At 43.6% G+C, this 25896-nt stretch overlaps 1 protein-coding gene across 1 annotated transcript in view; it reads left to right on the top strand.

Annotated features, from left to right (window-relative positions):
* The first annotated feature begins 18851 nt into the window (after positions 1-18851).
* DPP10 (dipeptidyl peptidase like 10) overlaps positions 18852-25896 on the top strand; it is a 434888-nt gene continuing 427843 nt past the window's right edge. Inside the window, exon 1 of the mRNA XM_077829757.1 lies at positions 18852-18926. Coding sequence (XP_077685883.1) covers positions 18852-18926 — 75 coding nt within the window. The remainder of the gene's footprint in view (positions 18927-25896) is intronic.

Here is a 25896-nt window from a genome sequence, read left to right as displayed (position 1 = left end):
GGCTACTGCTGTTTTGCACAGGGAGTTGTGGCTCCATGCCTCAAGACTCCCTAAGGAGGTCTAGAATACCATTAAGGACCTCCCTTTTGATGAATTTCACCTCTTCAGTCAAAAGAGAGAAGTCCTTACACACCCTAAAGGACTTTAGGGCTACCCTTCAGTCACTAGGTATATATGCCTACTCCTAAGAGGAAGTTTCATTGCACAGCCTCCAAATTTAGGTACATGGCTCATCAGTTCTTTTGTCAGTGACCCTACGAACCACCACATAAAAAGAGGCAGAGGGTTCAGAAGTTCCACTTCCCTACACCCTCCACAACAGGCTCAGCATCTCAATCTCAGCCACCAGCTCAACGACATTTTTGACAGAAGCTCAAGAGCTGCACATCACTAAGCCCAACACTTCCTGACCCCCACCATGACGATTTGGGGGTTGTCTAGCACTCTTTCAACAGCTGGAGTGCCATAACAATGGACAAAGTGGTTGCTGAACATCATGCACTCTGGCTATACAAGTTTGCAATGTTTCCTCCAAGACTCCTTTCCCCAGTCTCCTTCAGGGACCACTCTCAATAATATTCTCGCTTATGAGGGAAAGGCCTTGCTGCTGTGAGGAGCAGTAGAATGCGCCTGTACAATATCAAGGAAAAGGATTCTACTTGACCTACTTCCTAATACCCAAAAAGAAAGGTGGTTGGAGACCAATACCCGACCTCTGCCATCTCAATTACCTCATTCACAAACTCAGATTTTGCACAGTCACATTGGCAGCATCTCTAGGAAAAGGGCTGTGGTTCATGGCTCCCAACATGAAGGATGCCTACTTCGTGTAGAAATTCATCCTGTACACAGACGCTTTCTCATATTTACAGCAGGCTCTGACCATTTTCAATAGAGAATACTACCCCTCAGCATAGCAACCACCCCCAGAATCTTTACCAAGATGTTTTCAGTCATAGTGGCTTATGATAGATGTCATGGCCTCCTTGTCATTCCATACCTCTCCGACTAGCTTCTTGCCACCAAATCTCACCAGGAAGCCTATGCATCAACCTATATGATGCTCTGCCTCCTCTCTTCACTGGGAGTTAGTGTAAACACAGAAAAATCTGTTTGTTTAAATTGACTGTCCACAGGCACGGCTGCCTGCAGCTCCCAGTGGCTGCGATTCACCGTTCCTGGCCAATGGGAGCTGTGGGAAGTGGTGGCCAGCATGTCCCTGCAGCCCATGCCGCTTCCCGCAGCTCCCATTGGGCGGGAACAATGAACCATGGCCACTGGGAGCTGCAGGCAGCCATGCCTGTGGATGGTCAACGTAAACAAACTGTCTTGCGGCCCACCAGTGGATTACCCTGACGGGCCACAGGTTGCCCACCACTGCTCTAGACTGTATCTGGGTAACCTTGAATTCTGCCTCCACAAGGGCGTACCTGCGGACACACTGGTTCAGACCATGAGTGATATCATAGCTCTCATCACTACCAACCCTCAGGTACAAGTCACTACATGTCTGTTCCTAGTAGCCACATGGTCTCATGCACTGACATCACCCCATTCACAAGACTCCACCTTCAATGCCTTAAAGATTGGTTACAGTCAGTATATGCCCCAAGTCGCCATTCCATGAACCTCATGGTGACAGTCCTGATCAAGGTACTGTCCTCCCTCCTATGGTGGACAAATCCACATTTAACATGTTTGTGGGGGTCTCCTTTTTCTCTTCCTCCGGACAGAACCATCATTATGGATACATCCCTGCTAGGTTGGGGAGTACATATGAACAACTACACAGCTCAAAGACCATGGACACCTTGAGAATCCAGGATACACATCAATATCCTGGAACTATGAGCAGTATGGAAGGCATGAATCCTTTCTTCCATTCATCCTCTCTCCCCATATGCTTATACTGTCAGTCAACACTATCAATGAGCAAGGGGGAGTGATATTGGTCTCCCTGCGTGAAGAAGCAGTCAGCCTCTGGCACTGGTGTATCAACAATCACATCACCAAATCAGCAGCCTAGCTTTCGGGAAAGTTGAATGTGCTCACAGATTCCTTCAGAAGACACTTGAAGTTCCCCCTTGTGGTCAGTTGCAATGACATTGTGCTGCACAACATAGTAACTCTATAGAAAGTCCCAACCAGAGATGAAGTGAGCTGTAGCTCACAAAAGCTTATGCTCAAATAAATTTGTTAGTCTCTACGGTGCTACAAGTCCTCCTTTTCTTTTTGTGGATACAGACTAACACGGCTGCTACTCTGAAACACACCACATATTACTCCAGATGTGCCCTAGGTCATTGCTTCCAGAGCAATGCTCTGCTTCTTTCCTGGCCAGATTGGTTCAGTTATGGCTTCCCTCCACTGCTGCTTCTGGCACGAGTCCCCTACAAGATCTGACAGGACAGAGAAAGGGTCATCTTGATTGCCCCTTTCTGGCCCAGACAGTTGTGGTTCCCCAATCTCTTGTGCATATCATCTCACCCACCAATTAACCTCCTGATGTTCCCCGAGCTCCTCACACACTGAAATAACAAGTTCAAACACCCCAATCCATGACCTCTCCACTTCGGAGCATGTTACTTGGATGGGCATCATCCCTAGAACATTCATGCTCTTCAGCCATACAAGACATCCTCTCTAATAGCAGAAGACTCTACTAGGAAATGTTACCTAGCTAAATGGAAATGTTTCTCATCTTGGACACAGAAAGGAGGCATTGTACCAGTGGCTGAAGATATTCTGCACACCTTAGACTATATCCTATCTTTAAAGACACCAGGTCTATCCATCAGCTCCTTACAAGTGCATTTAGTGGTGATGGTGCATACTTCCCACCTGCTCAGGGCTACTCAGTTTTTTCACACCCACTAACCAATAGATTCTGGAAAGACTTAATAAGGACTTTCCCACCTACTCAGATTCCAACCTAATGGGACCTGAATCCCATTCTTTCAGCACTAACAGAACCCCCTCTTTGCTCCATGTCCCTCGATGAAAGTAGTCTTTCTTGTAGTTATCACATCCGCAAGAAGGGTTGGCGATCTGGGAGCCATGATAGCAGACCATCGCTACACTGCATTCCATATCGATAAAGATTCTTTGCATCTACATCCAAAATTTATTCCTAAAGTAGTTTTGGAATGTCACCTTAACCAATCCATTCACTTGCCTGTATTCTTCCCGAAACCACACACTGAAGAACAAAGAGTACACTATCTCAAAGTTCAATGAGCCTTGGCCTTTTACCTGCTGAGAACAAAACCAATCAGGAAACCCCCAAGGCTGTTTGTCACTATACAAGAGAGAGAGAGTCAGAGGGCACGCCATCTCCACCCAGAGATTCTCCAAATGGATATCTGGCTGAATTCTACTCTGTCAGCTCTCCAACCTTCCCTGCACAAAAGAGTACAAGCTCATTCCACTAGAGTGCAGACAACTATGGTGTCTCTTCAGGAGGTGCCCTTTCTGGACATCTGTAAAGCAGCCACATGGAGTTCCTTTCATATGTTTTCAAGGCATTTTGTTCTGATACTGGACTTGGCTGCTGCTGTCTCCTTCGAGATAGCAGTTCTCTGCTCAGCCCTACTGTCCATGTCCTCTCATCTTCTCCCATTTAGGTACTACTTGTCAGTCACCCACAGTGGAATAAAATAGGGACCATCACTCGAAGAGGAAGTTGCTTACATGTAACTGGAGGGGTTTTTTTTGCTTTTTTTTTTTAGATGTGTGGTCCCTATCTGTATTCCACTATGTGCCCTCTGTCCCCTCTACTTTGAATCCTCTCTGATTCAAGGTGGAGAAGGAACTGGAGAGGTGGCCAGTACACTGTGCCATTTATCACCTCGGTCAGAGACACAAGGTGAACCAGGGTACATGTGCAACAGAGACTATTGGACACTAGTTTCAAATTCTCCAGTTCTGGGTGCATGGTGCACATGTGTAACTCGCAGTGGAATACAGATAGGGACCTCACCTTGAACCTCCAGTTTCAGGTAGGCAATTTCTTCTTTTGTACCTCCACATGAGTTGTAGCTCTAGAGGCTCCCCCACCAGCTGGTCCCTTGCAGAGGGATATCTCTGGGATGCCAAGACAGTAGAATTCACCCCCAAAACATGCATCTTCCTAGCTTAGACTTTCCTACCCACTCCTGGCCAAAGATGTTGGGCCAGCAGGAATCCAGAGGAAGGGGCATACTATAATGGTGGCTGACCTGCCTCCTTGAACGTAAAAGCGGAAGGACCTGTGTGCAGAGAGGACCCTCCACCCTTGTATCTGAGAAGCAGGGGAATGATCCCATTTTTAGGTTTTAATCAGTCCTCACTCAAGCAAATTCCCATTGGTGTCAATGATTTTGCCTGAATAATAATTTGGTCCAAAGCCCTCATGATATTGGTCCAATTATGATCATTTTTATTTATAAAATACCACCACATACCTCCTGTGAAGAGGCAATGGAGATGCTGCAATATGACATTTTGTTTTTGAAAGCTCACTTAAAATTCAGAAAAAAATAAAGCCAACTGACTGTGCCTAAATTCAAGAATAAAAGGAATAAAATGAGTAGAGGCAAAGGTAATACATATGGGGACAAGTGGATACATTAAAAATCTAATCTTATTAGGAGAGAAGATTGTTTCTTTTAAGTTGGGAAGAATGGGTGATATCAATGAATGTGATATGAACAGTAGGAAGTACTTTTTGCGTTCTCGTATTTATTATTTGTTGACTATATTATTGGTCGTTTATGTTTTTTGCTGTGCTTTTTGCACAAGAGCTGCAAACTGAACATCATGGAGAGACAAGGGTCTTGTTTTGATCTCCTATCAGTTTTTCACCACTGTTAAATCACTGACTGAGACTCTGGAACCAATTCTGATCTCTGCCATAAGAGGCTTCAGTCACCTGACAGCCTAAGTTGTCACGGTGTAATCTGTAAACAGCAAATGAAGTATGAGTGCAGATACCCATCAGGAGAAATTTGAAAGAGTAGATCTTAAAATATAGTTATAATGCTGCATCATTAAGGTGTTTTTGTTTTTGATTTTTTCACAGTAAAGTTAAGAAAATAGTGTTCCTATTTGTGCCTCATCCTCTAAGCATAACCTTTGCTTGAATGTAGAAATTGTTCTAATGTCTCACTCCAGTGCAAAAATGTGACCCATTTAGTTCACTCTTCTTGCATGTGCACAGCTGCATAAACATTTCCACTGGGTGATTTTTGGAAAATAAAATCTAAATATTTTATAAATGCATTTCTCTTGAGTGGATAAATACCTATTAACCAACAAAATACACAAAGTAAGCATTTTAAAAACTGCGATATTGGTTTAGGGTGAGTCTGCTACACAGTTAGAAGATCAAAAAATACTATAAGGTATGAAATAGTGTATTGTAGCTGATCTACATGGGTAAAAGGCTGATACATTAACTCATGTTGCCAGAGTGGATAGCGTGGTCTAGTGGCTAGCGAACAGGAATGAGAGTTTTGAAATCTGGCGTGTATTTCTGCTCTTGCCTTCCTCTCAACCCCATTTTAAACTTGCCAAATCACTTTAACTTCTTTCTGGAAGTGGGCTGTTTATAGCACTCTAGCGTGTGTTGTATGAGACCGCTATTTGTAAAGTGCTCTGAGATCCTTACGTGAGCAGTGTTATAGAAAAGTACAGCATTGAATTATTTTACTTATGAGTGTGGTGTTGATACAGGAAACCAAATTACTAGGTAGAAGATTGAGGCAGATTGATTGTTGGATTTGATTGAGTGGCCAACACAGCACTTGTGGATGGGTAAAAGGAGATAGGCATGTCACTCATTCCCTTGCTGCTGTGACATTAATCCCAGTGTTGGGGAAGGGATGGGAGTCATTGCGATCCGTGTCTAACAACTGAGGATGGCTGCCTCAGACACAAGGACTCCAATATGTTAGTCTTTAAGGTGCCACAAGGACTCCTCTTTGTTTATACCTGAACTATTGGTTGATGCAGCCAAATTTTTGTCCGGGGGAACAGTTGAATCTGTCATCCTCTGCACAGCCATTTTTCCCAAATGTATTTTCAGTCATTCACATCCTGGAAAATGTGTGGTTGAAAGTTATTAACAGTGAATGATAAAGCAAAAATTAAAATTGCATTAATCCTGGGTTGATTATAAGACTATCTCCACTTACATGTCAGTGGAGGAGCAAGAGGCACATTGCAGCCTAGACTCCTAGAGTTCTGGTAAAGTCATACCAGACCCTCCGTATCTGCTATGTAGTATATGCTTGTCCCTGACCCGCTCATAGGATGAAATGGCATTATAAATATATTGAAACAGGCTGTGAGAGATTAGAGCTGGTTGGGAATAAAAACATAAAACCAACTTTTTCTTTCTTTCAAAAAAACCAAAAAAAAAAACAAAACACAGAACTTGTTGAGCTCTTTCTAACTAGCTTTGTCAGAGACCGAAAACTGCTATGAACTAATGAAATCCAACTGGCAAGCAATGATAGACACAGCACTTCTCTGAGACTACTTTAAGGCATAGGTGAAGTTGGAGTTTGTGGGATTCAAACGATTAACATGGGACACTTTGACCATCCTATTGCACACGTCTTTGTACATCTTTTTGTATTGGAAGGTGACATGGCATAACTTCTGAATTCATAAATTATTCAGTAACAAGAAGCAGATGTCATGGGGATGACACTATGATTTGTGTCCTTTTGTAATAAATTATTCCTTCGAGCACTTCTCAAAGACACATGCTGGTGTGCACTGATTGTGCATTTTATTGGTTAAAGGGTGGTATTTTGAAATGTAGCTTAGCTCTGTTTGCATTAGTGCTGAAATATTTGCATATGTATTTAATACGTACTGTGATCTTTCTTGTTGGAATATATTTGCATTAATTTGTATTAACTCAATGTTTGCATTGATTGTTTTTCTAAAACAAGGCAAGAAGAGAAAAACATGTTTATAATTTATTCACAAAGAAAATAGGCTTTCAGTAGAACAGCTATTTGAATATAATGTATTTTTGAATACAGAGGACAATTTGGTTTTTTTTTCCTCTACCAGCAAGAGAATTTCCTCAACCACATAGTTCAGTTGTTCTAAAAGAGTCATTTAAGAGCATGCTGTACAAAAATATGTTCTGCCAGAACGTCAGCTGGTACAAATCACGGTAGCTCCACTGAGTTGAATGAAGCTACATTCATTTACACCAGCTGAGGATCTGGACTACTATTTTCTTTAATTCTTGCAGACTCATAGATCTCCTTAAAAACACTATAAAAAATGACAGCATTCAGCTATGCTCATTGGTTTTTGAGGTTGCATTAGAATCATAGAATATCAGGGTTGGAAGGGACCTCAGGAGGACATCTAGTCCAACCACCTGCTCAAAGCAGGACCAATCCCCAATTAAATCATCCCAGCTGGGGCTTTGTCAAGCCTGACCTTAAAAATTTCTAAGGAAGGAGATTCCACCACCTCCCTAGATAACGCATTCCAGTGTTTCACCACCCTCCTAGTGAAAAAGTTTTTCCTAATATCCAACCTAAATCTCCCCCGCTACAACTTGAGACCATTACTCCTTGTCCTGTCATCCGCTACCACTGAGAATAGTCTAGATCCATCCTCTTTGGAACCCCCTTTCAGGTGGTTGAAAGCAGCTATCAAATCCCCCCTCATTCTTCTCTTCTGCAGGCTAAACAATCCCAGCTCCCTCAGCCTCTCCTCATAAGTCATGTGTTCCAGTCCCCTAATCATTTTTGTTGCTCTCCGCTGGACTCTCTCCAATTTTTCCACATCCTTCTCGTAGTGTGGGGCCCAAAACTGGACACAGTACTCCATATGAGGCCTCACCAATGTCGAATAGAGGGGAACGATCACGTCCCTCAATCTGCTGGCAATGCCCCTACTTATACGTCCCAAAATGCTTTTGGCCTTCTTGGCAACAGGGGCACACTGTTGACTCATATCCAGCTTCTCGTCCACTGTAACCCCTAGGTCCTTTTCTGCAGAACTGCTGCCTAGCCATTCAGTCCCTAGCCTGTAGCGGTGCATTGGATTCTTCCGTCCTAAGTGCAGGACTCTGCACTTGTCCTTGTTGAACCTCATCAGATTTCTTTTGGCCCAATCCTCCAATTTGTCTAGGTCCCTCTGTATCCTATCCCTACCCTCCAGCGTATCTACCACTCCTCCCAGTTTAGTGTCGTCTGCAAACTTGCTGAAGGTGCAATCCACACCATTCTCCAGATCATTTATGAAGATATTGAACAAAACCGGCCCCAGGACCGACCCTTGGGGCACTCCGCTTGATACTGGCTGCCAACTAGACATGGAGCCATTGATCACTACCCATTGAGCCCGACAATCTAGCCAACTTTCTACCCACCTTATAGTGCATTCATCCAGCCCATACTTCTTTAACTTGCTGGCAAGAATACTGTGGGAGATCATATCAAAAGCTTTACTAAAGTCAAGGAATAACATGTCCACTGCTTTCCCCTCATCCACAGAGCCAGTTATTTCGTCATAGAAGGAAATTAGATTAGTGAGGCATGACTTGCCCTTGGTGAATCCATGCTGACTGTTCCTGATCACTTTCCTCTCATGTAAGTGCTTCAGAATTGATTCCTTGAGGACTTGCTCCATGATTTTTCCAGGGACTGAGGTGAGGCTGACTGGCCTGTAGTTCCCAGGATCCTTCTTCTTCCCTTTTTTAAAGATGGGCACTACATTAGCCTTTTTGCAGTCATCCAGGATTTCCCCGGATCGCCATGAGTTTTCAAAGATAATGACCAATGGCTCTGCAATCACATCCGCCAACTCCTTTAGCACTCTGGGATGCAATGCATCTGGCCCCATGGACTTGTGCACGTCCAGCTTTTCTAAATAGTCCCGAACCACTTCTTTCTCCACAGAGGGCTGGTCACCTCCTCCCCATGCTGTGCTGCCCAGTGCAGTAGTCTGGGAGCTGACCTTGTTCGTGAAGACAGAGGCAAAAAAAAGCATTGAGTACATTAGCTTTTTCCACATCCTCTGTCGCTAGGTTGCCTCCCTCATTCAGCAAGGGGCCCACACTTTCCTTGACTTTCTTCTTGTTGCCAACATACCTGAAGAAACCCTTCATGTTACTCTTAACATCTCTTGCTAGCTGCAACTCCAGATGTGATTTGGCCTTCCTGATTTCACTCCTGCATGCCAGAGCAATATTTTTATACTCATCCCTGGTCATTTGTCCAATCTTCCACTTCTTGTAAGCTTCTTTTTTTGTGTTTAAGATCAGCAAGGATTTCACTGTTAAGCCAAGCTCATCGCTTGCCATATTTACTATTCTTTCTACACATCGGGATGGCTTGTCCCTGTAACCTCAATAAGGATTCTTTAAAATAAAGCCAGCTCTCCTGAACTCCTGTCAAGGTTCCTTTTTATATTTATGACAACTCTTTTCCCCCTCATGTTATTCTCCCAGGGGGATCTTGCCCATCAGTTCCCTGAGAGAGTCAAAGTCTGCTTTTCTGAACTCCAGGGTCCGTATTCTGCTGCTTTCCTTTCCTCCTTGTGTCAGGATCCTGAACTTGACCATCTCATGGTCACTGCCTCCCAGGTTCCCATCCACTTTTGCTTCCTCTACTAATTCTTCCCAGTTTGTGAGCAGCAGGTCAAGAAGAGCTCTGCCTCTAGTTGGTTCCTCCAGCACTTGCACCAGGAAATTGTCCCCTACATTTTCCAAAAACTTCCTGTATTGTCTGTGCACCGCTGTATTGCTCTCCCAGCAGATATCAGGGTGATTGAAGTCTCCCATAAGGATACATTACTTTCATGTATTTTACATTTTATTTTTATAATTCACAAGATTTCTTTTTACCAATGTACTGTAGTTTAACAGGAGTTAGGAAAGGTGAACATTGATAAGATGTGATTTCAATAGTGATACAAGGGAAATAAATCAACCCTTAAACCATCTGTGATCTTTGTGGATTTCATAAACTGAGCAGGACTGAGCTACATCAGGGCTATAGATAGTAAGGTAGGATTGGTGATTCAGAAGATGCATTAAGGTACAAGGGGGCGCTGCTGCTGGTGAGTAAGCTATAAAACTGGGGTTTTGACTACCTGAGGCCTTTAAAAATCCCATGGACTTTGTGTGATAATAGAAGTGAATTCATAGGCACTGATTTCCCCTCTGCCCTGCCCCGCCCCCTTCCTACCCCCATTCTACCCCTTTCCCCCAAGTCCCTGCCTTCCCTCTTCTCCACCTCCTCCCCTGAGCACACCTCGTTCCCGCTCCTTCCCCTCTGCACCGGAAAGTCCTAAGCGCCACCAAGCAGCTGTTAAATGGCGGGGGGCTGGAAGCACTGAGGGGGAGGAGCGGTGATGCAGCATGCTCGGGGAGCAGGGAGAAGGAGGGGGGAGGTTGGTTGCTGGTGGGTGTGGAGCACCCTCTAATTTTTCCCCGTGGGTGCTCCAGCCCCAGAGCACCCACAGAGTCAGCTCCTATGGAAGTGATAGCTGGTGTCCAGACCAAATTCCAGGTGAACAATTATATTTTCTCACCAGATTTCCCTATAGTTTCATTTGGACGAGGTATTCTTCGCTCTGCACCCTGACCTGTTAGTAGATTTTCTGTGCAATTTTTAAAGGCTCAAAATTTCACTCGTGGTCTAAGTGATGCAATTCCTGGCCCTAATGCTGACACAACTTTCATAGAATCATAAAACTGGAAGGGACCTCAGGAGGTCATCTAGTCCAGTCCCCTGCACTTGTGGCAGGACTAATTATCTAGACCATTCCTGACAGGTGTTTGTTTAACCTGCTTTTAAAAGTGTTCAGTGATGGAGATACTACAACCTCTCTAGGCAATTTATTCCAGTGCTTAACCAACCTGACAGTTAGGAAGTTTTTCTTAATGTCCAACCTAAACCTCCCTTGCTACAATTTAAGCCCACTGCTTCTTGTCCTATCCTCAGAGGATAAGAAAAAAACTTTTCCGCATCCTCCTTGTCACAACCTTTTACATACTTGAAAACTGTTATCATCTCCCCTCTCAGTCTTCTCCTTTCCAGACTAAACAAATGCACTTTTTTCAATCTTCCCTCACAGGTCATGTTTTCTAGACCTTTTAATCATTTTTGTTGCTCTTTCCTGGACTCTCTCCACTTTGTCCACATCCTTCCTGAAATATGGCGCCCAGAACTGGACACAACACTCCAGTTGAGGTCTAATCAGAGCGGAGTGGAGCGGAAGAATTACTTCTTGTCTTGCTTACAACACTCCTGCTAGTACATCCCAGAATGATGTTCTCTTTTTTTTACAACATTGTTACACTGATTCATATTTAGACTGTGGTCCACTATGACCCCCAAGTCCCTTTCCACAGTACTCCTTGCTAGGTAGTCATTTCCCATTTTGTATGTTTGCAACTGATTGCTCCTTCCTAAGTGGCGTACTTTGCATTTGTCCTTATTCAATTTCATCCTATTTATTTCAGACCATTTCTCCAGTTTGTCCAAATCATTTTTGAATTTTAATCCTATCTTCCAAGCACTTGCAACCCCTCCCAGCTTGGTATCGTCCACAAATTTTATAAGTGTATGCTGTATGCCATTATCTAAATCATTGATGAAGATATTGAACAGAACCGGACCCAGAACTGATCCTTGTGGGACCCCTTTCGTTATGCCCTTCCACTGATAACTACTCTCTGGGAATGGTTTTCCAGCCAGTTTTGCACCCACCTTATAGTAGCTCCATCTAGGTTGCATTTCCCTAGTTTATTTACTAGTTCATTTACGTAAATGAAAGTTTTGATTGCATAATTGCACAGTGGAATCCAATGTTTGTAAAGTGTCTTGGAATCTTTGGCTAAAAAGGCTGTATTAAGTATCATTTATTAACAAATACTAAATGGCGCTAAGCAGAATACACTCTACTTAACCATTGTTCGTCTTGCCACTGATAAGAAAACAACACTGAGAAGAAATATTTTTTATTTTAAATGCATCCACTGTGGCTTGATCTCAACAAGGGGCAAAATTGTGTAGCGACTTACACAGTGGAGTAAACTTAGCTTTCAGCTGCAAGTTAGTTAGCAAATGGATGTGAGTAGCAAAGGAATATAACACACCAATGAAGCATTGTATGGATGTCTAATTTTAGTGAAAATTAAGTTCCATGAAGGAGGACAGAAGGGGGGAAGTACATAAGGATAAAGAACAGTGGGCTAGCCAAATAGAGGGAACATCCCACCTAAATCTCTCCTGCAATTTTTCATGCAACTAAAAGAAGGGTGTAATAAAAAACCTGCAGCAATGTAGACATTGCTCTTGGCAGCGCCCTGTTCTGTTCCCGTTTTTGAACTGGGCCCATATGGCAGAAATAAAGAAGATATACACAATCTATTTTCAATTCATATTAAAAAATATGGCTTTTAGAGTATCTTCCTGTTCCACGATACCTTTGACTGATGGGCTGAAGGCCTGATTCTTCCCTTTCTCACCGTGTTTCTAGTAATTTCTATCCTTGCAAAGTGGTAAATGGTGGTACACCCACTTTGCAAAGGTGTAAATGGCTGGGAAAGTAGCAGAGAATCAGGCCTTGCATCTTCTTGAGATTGCATCTGGCTGGGGTAATCTATAATCAGTAGATCTGATTCTGTTCTCCCAGACACTAGTGTAAATTAAGGGTAACTCCATTTCAGTCAGTGAAGTTGCATTGGTCCATCTGAATGCAAAATCAGGCCCAGTATGTTAGCTGCAACTTTCTCTGAGCTGACATTACTCTACTCTAAAATAAAAAGTGAGACAATGCCACATAGCAGGCTGAACAGTACATATGTTAAGAATGAGTTTGTAGAAAATGCTTCCAGTTTTTAGTAACTCCTACTGAACTTTTGAGAATTGATTTTGCAATATACAAACAGATCAATAACAGATGCTGACATGATATTTACAGTTGAAATGCTAAAATATTAAACTAGGAATAATTTTATGAACTCCATCAGAGATACCTTCAAATGTTTGTGTATAGAGATTGCCTGTCTACTTAATGCCCTCCAATAAACATAGTTAGCAATGGGATGAAACTGTGGTGTGACAGAATAGATTCACCCTTCGAAATCACAAATCTGTGCTATTATCAAGATAAAAAGAAATGAGGGTGATCATACATGTTATATATTATATTACACAATGCAATTTAGGTGATACATTTTATGTCCATGTCCTCATATAGAATAGAGGAGAGACCTGCAAAGCAACTGCCTTTCTACCAATAATGAAAAGCCATTCTTACTGATAAGATGTACCTTTGCAGACTAAGTCTAAACCTGCACTCTCTGTGCTGGCAACCCTGCCCCCAGGAAGTAAGGCAATTGCAGTATTGCCTGCTGTCACAGCTTCAGCAAAAGTGTACCTCTATTCCCCCTCTATGGTCCCTCAAGTGCACCCACTTAAAGATTCCTGGATCCCAGCCATCACTTCTTTTGCACCAAGACCTGTCTATCACTCTCTCATGACTGGGTTTCTCCAAGCTGCATATTTCCTTGCCTACACTGATATTCCTACCCATCCAGACTTCCTAAACAGGCCGGTGGCTATGCTTTGCTTTCTTGCTGAAGGTTATGAAAAGTGTAATTGCCTGCAGTGACAAGTTACCACACAGCTCTTTCTAAGCAAGCACATTTATTCTTAAGGTGAAAGCACTACTGAAAAAACAACATAAATACTGCACACAACATGACTCTTACTCCTACGTCATTCATTTTACGATTGTCTCTAGTCTAAAATGTGTCTCTGAGATGTAAGTTGATAGTCACCTGAACCAACCTGTGGACCTCATTGCCAGAGGGGATGTTGTGAAGGCAAAAAGTATAACTGGGTTCAAAGAAGAATTAAATAAGTTTATGGAGGATACCATAGGGTTACATCTTTAACCATCAATGGCTGTTAGCCAAGATGGTTAGAGATGCAGTCCCCATGCTCTGGGTGTCCCTAAACCGCTGATTGTCAGAGGCTGGATCTCGATGATGGGATGGATCACTTGATGATTGCCCTGGTCTGCTCATGCTTTCTGATGCATTTTGCACTGTTCACTGTCGGAAGACAAAATACTGGTTTAGATGGACCAGCGTTTCTCAAACTGGGGTCCACAGGCCCCACTGAGAAACTTCTCCCCCTCCCTCCCAACATGCCACAGAACAGGCTTCCTACCTGCCCTGGCCCTGTGCTGCTCCCAGAAATAGCCAGCATATCCGTGCAGAGATTCCTTGCCCCCTCCCCCCCGGAGTCACTGCCAGAGGGATGTGCCAGTCGCTTTCGGGAGCTGCCTGAAGTAAGCACCACTGGGCCAGAGCCCTCCCTCCCTCCCACACCCCAACCTCCTGCCCCAGCCCAGAGCTTGCACCCAAACTCCTTCCCAGAGCCTGCACCCAACACCCCCTCTGGCACCCCAATCCCCTGCCTCAGCCTGGTGAAAGTGAGTGAGGGTGTGGGGAAGGGATGGAGTGAGCAGGGTGTGTGGCCTCAGAGAAGGAGCAGGGCAACAACATGGCCTCAGGAAAGGGGCAGGGCAAGGCTGAGTGGGGGGACTTGGGGGTCCATGAAAAATTTTAAATCAAAAGGGGGGTCCTCAGGTTGCTAAAGTTTGAGAACCGCTGAGATAGACCATTGTTCTGACCCAGTATGGCTATTCTTACCTTTGGTCCTGATCAGTCAGATTATTATTATTTATTTATTTGCATCACTATAGTGTCTAGGTGCTTTGGATGTGGACTTCTGAATTTTGATTCAGAAAAAAAAAACAGTCACATAGAACTGAAAAGTGTCAATTTGTTTTGTATCCTCAAAACATCAGCAGCATGACTGATGAACCAACATTTGTAAAGGTATTTTTAAAGTAATGATAAAGGGTATAATCCATTGATATAATTGGGAGTCTTTCAACTGATGTCTAGGATCTTTAGATCAGGCCTAAACTGCATAGGGCCTGATCCTGCAACCTTTATAAAAAAAAATCCTGATTTAAGCAAGTAGTTCTATTGATTGAGGGTGTTCCCGAGAAGGCAACATGCATGCCCTTTTACAAAACTGACACTGCAAACCTTACACTACCTGAATGATAAAACCAAGCAAGTCAGAATACATGTGATTGGGCTTTGATTAGTACAGCTGCATCCAGCAAGCTGCAATTAAAACTAAATATATTTGTGACTACCACCATCGTTTGCCTCATTGATTAATAGTGGAATTCCAGCAACATGGATGACATTCAAAACAACAAGATTAAAGGAACCAAAACATGGTTTTAACATGCACAATTAAAACTGTAAAATGAAAAACTTATTAATAAAGGGATTCAAGAATTGTTGAAGTTACGCTCACTAGAAATGTACTTTAAGGGGTATGATTATGTAGGTGTGTTTTTTAAGATGAAGGTCCCATTGTGCTATGTCCTGTATGGACAAATAATCTCTGCCTTGGTGAGTTTACAGGTTAGAGATAGGATCAGGGGAAGGGATGCAGTATGAAGGCAAAGTAATAAGGGTGATGTTTGACAGATCGATGTCATGTTGATTCGTTTTATTTTTCTTTGTCTGTGGTGCATGTGTGATGGGTTTCTCCCTAGGCTGCCACCTAGAACTGGGGTACCACTGAGCCCCCTGACCCAACAGCTTGGCCTCCCTTTTACACTGTTTTACTGTGACAAGCTGCAAAGCCCTCTCTAGCCCGCACTTTCACCAGTATGCATTTAGGTAGGGACACACCCAGCTGCAGTTACATACAGGCAGGCTCTCTGACCAACCACTGCAAGGGAAGGCTACAGCTAAGGCAACTATCAGCTCTTCAGGCACGTACCCCCTCTGGAGTATAAACCCAAAATGATAACCTCTTGCCCTACACAGGAAACTGTACAGCATAAGCTCATAAAATTCACCCCCTTCGTCAATGGGGAGAGGAATGTGTAACAGCCTTTTGTCCCTGAGTTATGAATTCCACACCGGTTTAGATAGAGCAAAAACAAGTTTATTCTCTAACTACAAAATATAGATTTTAAGTGATAGTAAACAGATCAAAGCATCTTACCTAGCAAATAAACAAACTAAACATAATATACTGAACAGATTGGACATGAATAGCAGTTTCTCACTCAAAGAGATGTTGCAAGCAGGCTGCAGGTTCTTAAGGGGCAAGCTGCACTTGCTTACAGCTTGGAATGACCAGATGTTCCATTCACAGGCTAAAAATTCCTTTAGTCTGGATCCCACACTTCCCCCAATTCAGTCTTTGTTCCTCGAGTGTTTCCAGGAGTCTTCTTGAGTGGGAACGAAGAACACCAGATGATGTCCTTCCCGGCCTTGTATAGTTTTGTTTCAAAAGCTTAGTTCCTAGTTCCCAGACCTGTCTGTGGAAAATTGACATCCCAAGAAGGAGTCTAGAGCCACATGGTCTCATCACGTGTCCTTGTAGAGTCATAGCAGACATCGCTCACAGGCTGTTTGGAGCATACACAGGAAGGCTCCCTAGGTGGAAGATAAGCTTCTCCCAAGGCCTATTGTTTTTCAAATGGCCCATTCCCCACCCACTGTCTAGAATGAAAGCATCTTGTCTAGTGGACATTTCCCAAGGTGTAATTACATTTGAAATGCAGACTATTAATAACTTCAGATACAATTATACATGAATACAAATAAGAATCATATTCAGCAAATCATAACCTTTTCAATGACATCTCACATTACTTATCTTGCATAAAGTACATCATAACTATGTCATGATTATATCATACCAATATCACCATGAAGAATATGGGGTGCAGTGTCACAGCATGCAGACAAAAAGTGAGGGTGAGATGGAATGGTGGAGGGGAAAACTTAATAGGAGAATGGGGGTAGGGAAGTTATGGTAATATAGAGCAGTGAGGAAGGAAGGGAGAGAGCAAGGGATAGAGAAGAGAATGAGTTGTTCAGAGATGGGGTGGAAGGGGGAGAGAAGCTGTTGGAATGAACAGAGAGGAAATAAATGTCCAGATTGAAAACCATGGTACATAGTGGCTGATAATCTCACAGTGTTCACAGCATATGCTGCTGTCCCCTTGCTGGATCTCTTGGTGTGAGGGATGGGGAGTGCTGACTAGGTCTTATCCCCATTCCTGATGCTACTGCCTCGGGCCCTGTGGGGAATGGTGAAGTCTTTGTGTTCCTAGTTGCTGGCTCTGCCCTGGACCTCTGTTTCTCTCACATGTGGTTTGTAGCCGATGCTGCTAAGGGCCTCATTCACCAGTGTGGGTTCCCCCTGATAATTCTGGTAGTGCAACATTGTGAGGCCAAACCTATGGATGGATTAGTTAAAGTAGAATTGAGCAAAATACTGCTGAAACCAGGGATAACCAGACAGCTTGGGCCTCATTTTCAGAGGTGTTAAATGCCTGAACCTACCATTGATGTTAGCTAGAGGTGTGGGTGCTGCGTACCTCTATCCAACATTGGACAGCCCAAAAACTTGGACCCCCACAAAGCAGTGGCTTGTGAATAGGCGGGCCTAGACCCATGTAGGTCACTCTGCAGAATCAAGGCTTCTCACCCTAGTTATGTATATTCCCCAGGTGCTGATCCTCAACCCTTCTAGCACCTGATTCTTTCCCTGATAGCTGAAAGAGGGCCAAGCCTCTGGTAGCATAGTTCACACCGGTAAATCCTGTAGAAGGATTAGGGACTAACCCGCCCCCAAACACCTGTGAAGGTGCCCCGCAGCCAAGTAAGCAATATACAGGCTATGTAGATAGTCTCCGATATGACTGTATGAGGGATACAACAAAAAACCTGAGAATTTGATCACTATCCCGAGCTCCAGCCGTGCTTTTCGAGCTGGAAATGGCTGAGGCTGGGACTGCAAACCTCTGGCTGTTTTTTTAACTTTGTGTGTGTGTGTGGCGGGGGGCGGGGGTACAGCTTGTCAGATCCTGTTAAAGCCAGATCCACAGCGCCCTCCTCTCCTCCCCCCCCCCCAAAAAAAATCCATCCCATCCTAAACAGCCCAGAAGCAGCTGCTCTTCGCTGCCCAAAGAGAGGATTTACCACAGCTTTGTGGGGCCGGGCTTCCAGGAAGGCGGGTGAAGCATTTGCAGCGCGGAGCTGGCGGGCTGGTCCTGTGGTGGGCGGCAGGAGCAGCCCGAGACCCGCCCACCCCGCTCCGGCTGGGGGCTCGCAGTGGTCGGCTCCCGCCGAGGAGGGAAGCGGCGGGTGACAGCGGCGCCTTGTTGCTCTGCCGGTCCATTGCTCCAGCTGTGCAGCCAGCGGCGGTCGGCGGCGGGACGCTGCCGCTGCCGGGAGGGGAGAGGCGCTAAGGCAGGGAGCCCCCGGCTCCGGCTCCGGCTCCTCCGCACCTGCCTCGCCAAGGAGGGTTCTTCGGCGAGCCGCCGCCGCCGCCGCCGCCGCCGCTGCTGGAGGGGGCGCGCACACTGCAGTAATGCGAGACCATCCCCTCCTGGCGGGGAAGGGGAAGCCGGCCGAGTCCCAGCCCAGCCAGGTGTTCCGCTTCGGTCTGCGGCTGGCGGCCCAGAGCGCTCAGTGACCCGCCAGCTGGAGTCTCCTCTGCCCCTGGGCGCGCTTCACACCGCCTGGCTTCAGCCGGAGGGGGGGTTGCGGTAGCTGGAGAGGGGGAGACAGAAGCGGCTGCTCCTTGGTGCTCCTCTTCCTCCTCCCCCCCCCCCCCCAGCCCCGGTCATTTTCTGCTGCCGCCGCTTTGCCAGTTCGAGGAGGGCAGGGAAGCTTGTGTCATGCAGTCGGTGCCCAGTGAAAGGTCCCCGAGGCTGAAGTACCCGTGAGAGGAAGTGCAGCGAAATCAAGCCCGCTCTGTGCAATGACAGCCATGAAGGAGCAGCAGGCGCCGCCGAACCCGGGCAGCCGGGGGAGCCAGCCCCAGCAGCAAGACCAGGTAAGAGTTTGCAGGAACTGTGCCTTGGGGGGGAGGAGGTTTCTCCCTCCTTGTCTCCCAGAGAGGCTTGAAGATTAACCTACGTTTCATGTGTGTGCCTCCCCCCGTCTCCATCACTGACTCCGGACGAAGTTGTAGCAAACGGTGGGTAAAAGTAACAGTCTGTGAGGCCAGGAAAACGAGGTGTCGAGAGGGCAAGGGGCTGCCGCCTTGCTCTAGAGGGGAGGGGGACAGGTTGGCTGCTACAGCCGCCGCAAGAAAGAAACGGACCCTTTGCGCCCTGGGGGCGGGGGGCACAGCAGCCTGAGTGGAGTACTTTGTTCCCCTGCAGGCGAAGACTTTGGGGGTGGGGGTGGGGGAGAAGCTCCTTGGACTCATCGTTAGCAGACGAAATTAAGCATTCGAATGACCTTTCCAAGCGTGTGAACGGAGCAGTGAGAGGGACCAGAAGCCTTTTACTTGGGGGGGGAGGCTAGAGCTGGAGGAAGATTCAGGGGCTGTGGGAGGTTGTTAATATATATTTTTAAGGAATCCAGATTTGAAAGGGTCTCCCAGGGTGTCTTGGCTGCGGGGCTGTGTCTGTTTCAGGTGGGCGCTGGAGAATTCAGAATGCAAGTCAGGGCTCCACACTTCGATCATTGCGCTCCGGTATCATTCTAGGCGGTTTGGGTGTCATTTCCAGAGTCTCCCGCCGGAAAATCGTGCAGGACTTTGTGCTCTTGCTTCCCCAAGTTGCATCAAGTGACATACATAGACGAAGTGATCAGTCTCTACAGATGTCATGTTTACATCAATTAGTGGCTCTAAGTGGAGGCTGTCAGCTATTAGGTCATTGGATAATTATGGCACTCCGGAGAGGAGCAGGCTGATACTACCAGAGATGGTGCTGTATGCTCAGGATACGCTGGGAAACAGTGTAATTCTTTCCATGTCAGTCACTTTAGCTGCCAAGCGCTGGAAGTGGGGCTGAAAGGAGTGTAATAAGCTTAAACATCCGGTATTGGGGTGCGGGAAACAGTGTAGGTTCTTTTCCTGCTCTCCAGCTAGAAAGCAGAAAGAGCGATCCCTGGATCCGTGGGGAAGGCTAGGGTCTTTAATACTGTGAGAATTCCACACCTCTGTTTTGCCGAGTGCTTCCCACATCCCTGTCTGTTCATCCCCTTGGCTAATGTGTGAGCACTTTGGTTTGATGTAGAAGGTGAGAAAGGTTCTTTACTAGCCTGACAAGCGTTACAGCAGCATTTCATCCAGCCTTTTCGAAGTCCTGCCGCTAAAAGCCTCTACACTGAGTTTATGTTAATAAATGGGGCTATTTGGAACGTTATTGTGTCTCTTAGTACCATTTTGCAAGCAATTTCAGTGTACAAAGGCTTGCCCAACCAGGGCATGTGTGTTAGCAGAACTAATCTTTCAGCATCACAGAACCTTACGTTTCATTAACAGGCTGCTATTTCTCACTGGTGCTCTTGGATGATGGTACCAGGACGCTAGAAAAAACGGGTCGTGTGAACACTCCCTTATGAAATCTCTGATCACTAACTTGTGACCCCAGATGGTTACTTCTGGTGCTGCAGAGTTTGAAAAGGTGGGAGGGGGAGAGGAGAGCAAAGAACAGACTATAAATGCTGAAAATAGTGCACCTAACCTCATCAGTTTTTAGCGGAGTCCAGCGGATCAGAGATTTTGTATTGCCTGCAAAACACCTGAAATTTTGCAAACTCATAAAGATTCTTTGTGAGGTTGCATTTTCCTTTCTGCTCTCAAGACTGACACGTCCCAATTTGTGCATTTTGAAACCGGCATTTTTCAAAACGTAACCAAGATAAAAATTATAAATCACATTTGTTTCATTATCAGACTAATTGATAGGATTTACGGATATATCAAAGAAGCAATTTATTGGATGAAAAAGCACATTTTGATATTGAAAAATCCCATGTTATAGGTTTATGCGTTAATTTAAGTCTAAGGATCCTATCCTGAATATATTTACCTATGTTTAAGTATGTCAGTAATCCTACTTACTTTAGTGGGGCTACTCGTGTGAGCAAATTTAAGCAAGTGTGCCAGTATTTGGAGGGTTGGGTTTATGTGTATGCATTCTGACATTTTTCTCCTGTGATATTGAACAAAGTATTCCCTTTCGGCTGGTTTTGAGGAGGCTTTCAATATTCTGAATAAATTGAATGCATCTGTTATAATAGTTTGAGACAGAATGACTGGGATATTGCTGTCAGCGCTTCCTATTACCTGTACAGAATGATTAAAGTTTACAGTAAGTCAGCTGGTGCAGGCATTTGTTGCTACTGTATGATCAATCTCAGGCATTCGTAGGGCTCTTTAATGTCAATAAAATATTCTGTTTGCTCTCTTTTAGAAGACAGTGCTCTTAGCCAACATCAAAGATGGTTGGATCTAACCACTCACTATAGCTTTATTTTAAATTCACACACAATTGAATTACCAAAATCGCCTTTTGTTGTTGAAAAGCTAGTGATCTTTTTTAAATATCAAAGCAGTTTGTTATATATCAAACCCTATTACTTCCTACTGCCCCGTTACCTTGCACTGAAGAACAGTATTCTATTCTCTATTAGTTTTAAATAGTTGAAAAGCTTAGGAATATACTTATCATTATTTCATTGCTCTACAGTTTTCAAGCTCTCTTTCAACTAATTTGTAAGTTAATGGAGATAACTGTGATTCTCCCTACTGTATGCAAACATTAAATATAGAAGAGAACAAAGTTTTGCTAGGCTCAGACCAAATCATGTTGTGAAATTCCTGGTTTCCAAGCATTTTTTGCACAGTGCTTAATATTTAGATCACACATAATGGTTTTTCAGAGTTGAATTTTATGTACAGAAGAAGATTATTCTCTTCATTTTAAATGATAATTGACTACTGAGAAGCTTTTAGGAGTCCAGTCCTGTAGTAGAGCCCATGCAGCATTCAATTGAAGCCAGTGGGGATACATATGGATTCAAAGATCTGCCCATATGCATCTATCTAGATACTTCATATGGTCTCTGTAAGCATCATTTCTGAGAGTGCCACAATCGTTAACATATTTTTCCTCACAAGACTCCTGCAAGGTAGGGAAGAAGGTCTATCCCCATTTTACAGATGGGGAACTGAGGTCCAGAGAGACTAAGTCCAGGTTTGCACTAGAAACTGCTGTTGGTGTAGTAATGTTGAATTTTTTTGTCACACTTCTGTACTAACAAAAGCCTTCGTGTAGACACAGCTTGTATCAGAAAAAGCTGTTTTTGAAGGTATAGTTTATTTTTCTTGTTGAACCAGTATAAACCATACTGGCAAAAGTCCTCCTTTGATGGTATAAGCTGTGTCTATATTAGGAAAGTTTGCTGACATAGCTATGCAGGGAAACAGGAACTTAGGACTGGAAGGGAAATCCTGGGTCATTGAGTCCATACCCTGGCTATTGCAGGCAAAACTGTCATATAAACTCATTCATAAATTTATCAAGCTCTTTCTTAAAACTAGTTAGGTTGTTTGCCCTATGATGCCCGTTGAAAAACTGTGCCAGAATCTCACCCCTCTGATGGCTAGAAAGCTGCTTCTAATTTACATCCTACATTTATTCATGGCCAGTTTATACCTGTTTGTTCTTTTACCAACACTGTCCTTTAGCTGAGAGAGCTCTTCTCCTACCCCTGATGTGTTTATAGAGAGCAATGAAATCTCTCCCTCTCCTCCCTTCCCCCCAGCCTTACCCTTCACTTTGCAAGGCTAAACAAGCCAAGCTATTTTAACCTCTTTTCTTAAGATAGGCCCTTCATTGCCTGCACTTTTTGTAGTGTCAACCTGGCCCAAGTGACGTGCCCAATGCCACAGAAAAAATCTGTGGTGAAGCAAGGAATTGCTTATGGGTCTTCTCCTGCAAACACCTAAGCACAGATATACCTTTACTCATGTGAGTAGTCAGATTGAAGTCAATGGGTTTGCTGCAGTAAGTGTTTTCAGGATTGGGACCTGAGTTATCACTGTAACTTACAACTGGCTGTTACAGAGAATTTCCTGGTTAAAAAAAGGTGTTATTTTACTGAGTGAAACATTAATGGTCACTTAGAAAGAAATTTGGTATAACTTCTTATCGAGCACTTTCCTCAAGAAGGTAGTTGTAAACCAACATTCCCATGGACAAAACATCTAATGACTGTACATCCCTCCCAATCTCTTCACTTCAGTGTCCCCTCTCCCTTCACTTTTATTTCCACTACCTTGTTCCCTCCTAATTAAACTCATTCCGCTTGAGTCATTCCTTTTTCTCCCACACTGTTGGTACGTCTACACTGCAGTTGGGTGTGTAGTTATAGCATTTGTAGACATACCCAAGCTACCTTATTCTGTCTAGCTTCTGTACTGGTAGCTGTGAAGTTGTGGCAGCATAGCCTTCAGCACGACCTAGCTACCCCAGTTATTACCCTGTTGTACAGTCCCTAGTGAAGCTGTACTGCTTCAGCTCCACTCCCATTGGTACATGAGCTAGCTACATTCAAGCTGGCTCACGGATGTCTACGCATGCAGCAGTCACACTCATTGATTGCATTATAGGCACACTGTGTGTCTTGTCGATTTTTAAATTGTAGGCTTTTCCGGGCAGAGACCGCCTACTACTTTGTGTTTGTACAAGGCCTAGCACAATGGAACCCCATTTATAGTTAGTCCTTAGGCAAGATTGTAATAAACAATGTTTTTAGAAAGAACTTTGATAAATTAGTCACATTCATTCCAAACCCTTTGTTAAATTATTGCTGCTGTTTATTTCTAAAATTACATTTTTATGTTATTATACTTTATCTGCAGAGGAAAATACCTTTTAAATTACTCTTATTTCCACTGAACTCTGTTTCCTGAAAGCTTGCTTCAGAAATTATTTTAGCTTCCTGAGTTCTACCTGTGTAATACAGCAAATGGCTTTGTCAATCTGTAGTTTTTAACAGCTGCCTGCGGTCTTAGACAATCTTAGTGATCATAAAAAAAAAAAAAAGCACTGTTTAATAGTCAATAACCACAAAAAATTTGGTACCTGTATAACATGCCAGTTCATGCATATTGCTTTCTTTGCGGATGAAAAACTAAGATAATTCCTATCGGTATTAACATTGTGAGGCGTCAGTCTGTTTACCTAAAAAAAAAAAAAAAAAAGATGATCCACACCACCTGGTGCTGCTTGCTGTTCTTTGTCTGTATGAGCAAAGAGATCTTTGAAAATTTTAATCATTCTCCCTTGAGTCACTATTATTCTCTCACACTTAAGTATTGGTTTTTTAAAATTCAGTTTTAAAATACAGCAAACTAAAATTTTCTCTAGTAGTTCTGAACTGCAGTCCATTACTGCAACTCTAAGTTAATATATTATTAAAATAGATATGTGAAAGTGAAAGTTAATTGTGTGCTATTCTGCTATTATAAGGCAGTTATTGGTTGAGCACAAGAGCTAACTATAACTGTATAATATATAGACAGGCAGAGCCTGCTTTTGCTCCTATGGAAGTCAATGGCAGTGTAAGTATTGCCTTTATTGTAAAGTGCAGTGAATTAAAGAGCAAGAAATTTAAACGCTGCTTTCTCAAGGCTAAGATCTGAAAATTTAAGATGTAGTAAAGCCCCTATTGAGTTCAAATAAATTTGACCTCCAAGGGAGTTTTATCTCTGTATGCATCAAGGTTTAGTTTTCAGTGAATAAAAGGTGAAATAGTCTAATGTCTTTCACGTGTTCCTTCATCATGTTTTAGTGGTTTCCCCAAACTAGGCCCTGATACTGCAAAGAGAAGTAAATTGGTGGACACCTATGCCTGTTCAATGGGTTTCAACGTGGACAGAGGAATCCCCCCACATGGATCTCTTTGCAGGATCAGGGCCTTGGGGGACATATATTTTGTGTTTTGGTGGATGGTCCTGTTAGATTATTTTTCATATTTCTAATTTTTTAAAATAATTTTATGTTGTCTTTCAAAAACTTACAAGACTTTGTGAATTTTTACATTATGTGGTACATGCACACATAGGAGACAGTGGATGAGCACTGACCTACTTTTAATGTGACAATATTGATCTATTGTAGGTATTCCTACATAAGTACTGGTCTTGAACAAGATCCTGTCTGTTCAGTCAAAATTGTCTTTTCCTGCTTGGATACATAGAAAAACTTGAACTCTTACGTTACACACTAACCACAGTTTCAGCAAACTTGAAAACTTGTAAGATTTAGTGCTTTGTGTAAAAGGTATTCAGCTCCAGGTAATGATTGTCTCAGAAATTCTTTCCATATGCTGTGTGTGTTTGTGTTTTGAGTGTGCTTAGGATTGAAATAAGAAATGCTCTTACAGTACAAAATCAAAAGTGACTTCACATTTCTCCAAGTTTCTGTAGCTAGCTGTGTTTTTGACTTGTAATACTATTGTGATATATCAAATGTATTGATTTTTGTGGGTCAATACAAAGTCAGGTACATCTGGGTTCTAAGGTGGAAAAATGAGGAAAAGTGGAAAAAATAAAGTTCTTTTATTATCCCCAGAATTTTATGACAACAGTTAAGATTTAGATTCAGATTCCATTTCTTACACCAGATGTGAGTGAGCCATGCCATTTCCATGCTGAAGACAGAGAGGAAATATTACAAACCTAGATTATGTGGTCAAGTATATGAACGGCAACCCACAAAGTTTATTTGAATTTGCATTAATAATCCTGCTACAAGGTTAGAACTATATTTTTCAAGCTCTACATGCAGGAATTGAGAATTAGGGGAATGCATAGAGCAAGTGAATATTGAAATAGTTTACTCTGCCTTGAATTACCTCCCTCCTGACAGGTGTCCACGCACCCTTCATTCACAAGTCTGGTTTCATACAAGAGGAGAAGTCAGGGTGTGGGCTGGAGAAAAATAAGCACATTTTCCTTTCCAGGTCCATCTCCTGATCACCTTCCCCAGATGACTACT

Source organism: Eretmochelys imbricata, chromosome 11 (assembly GCF_965152235.1).
Source record: "Eretmochelys imbricata isolate rEreImb1 chromosome 11, rEreImb1.hap1, whole genome shotgun sequence".
NCBI lineage: Eukaryota > Metazoa > Chordata > Testudines > Cheloniidae > Eretmochelys > Eretmochelys imbricata.
Note: the sequence above shows the minus strand (reverse complement) of the source record. Positions and strands in the feature narration are given on the sequence as shown.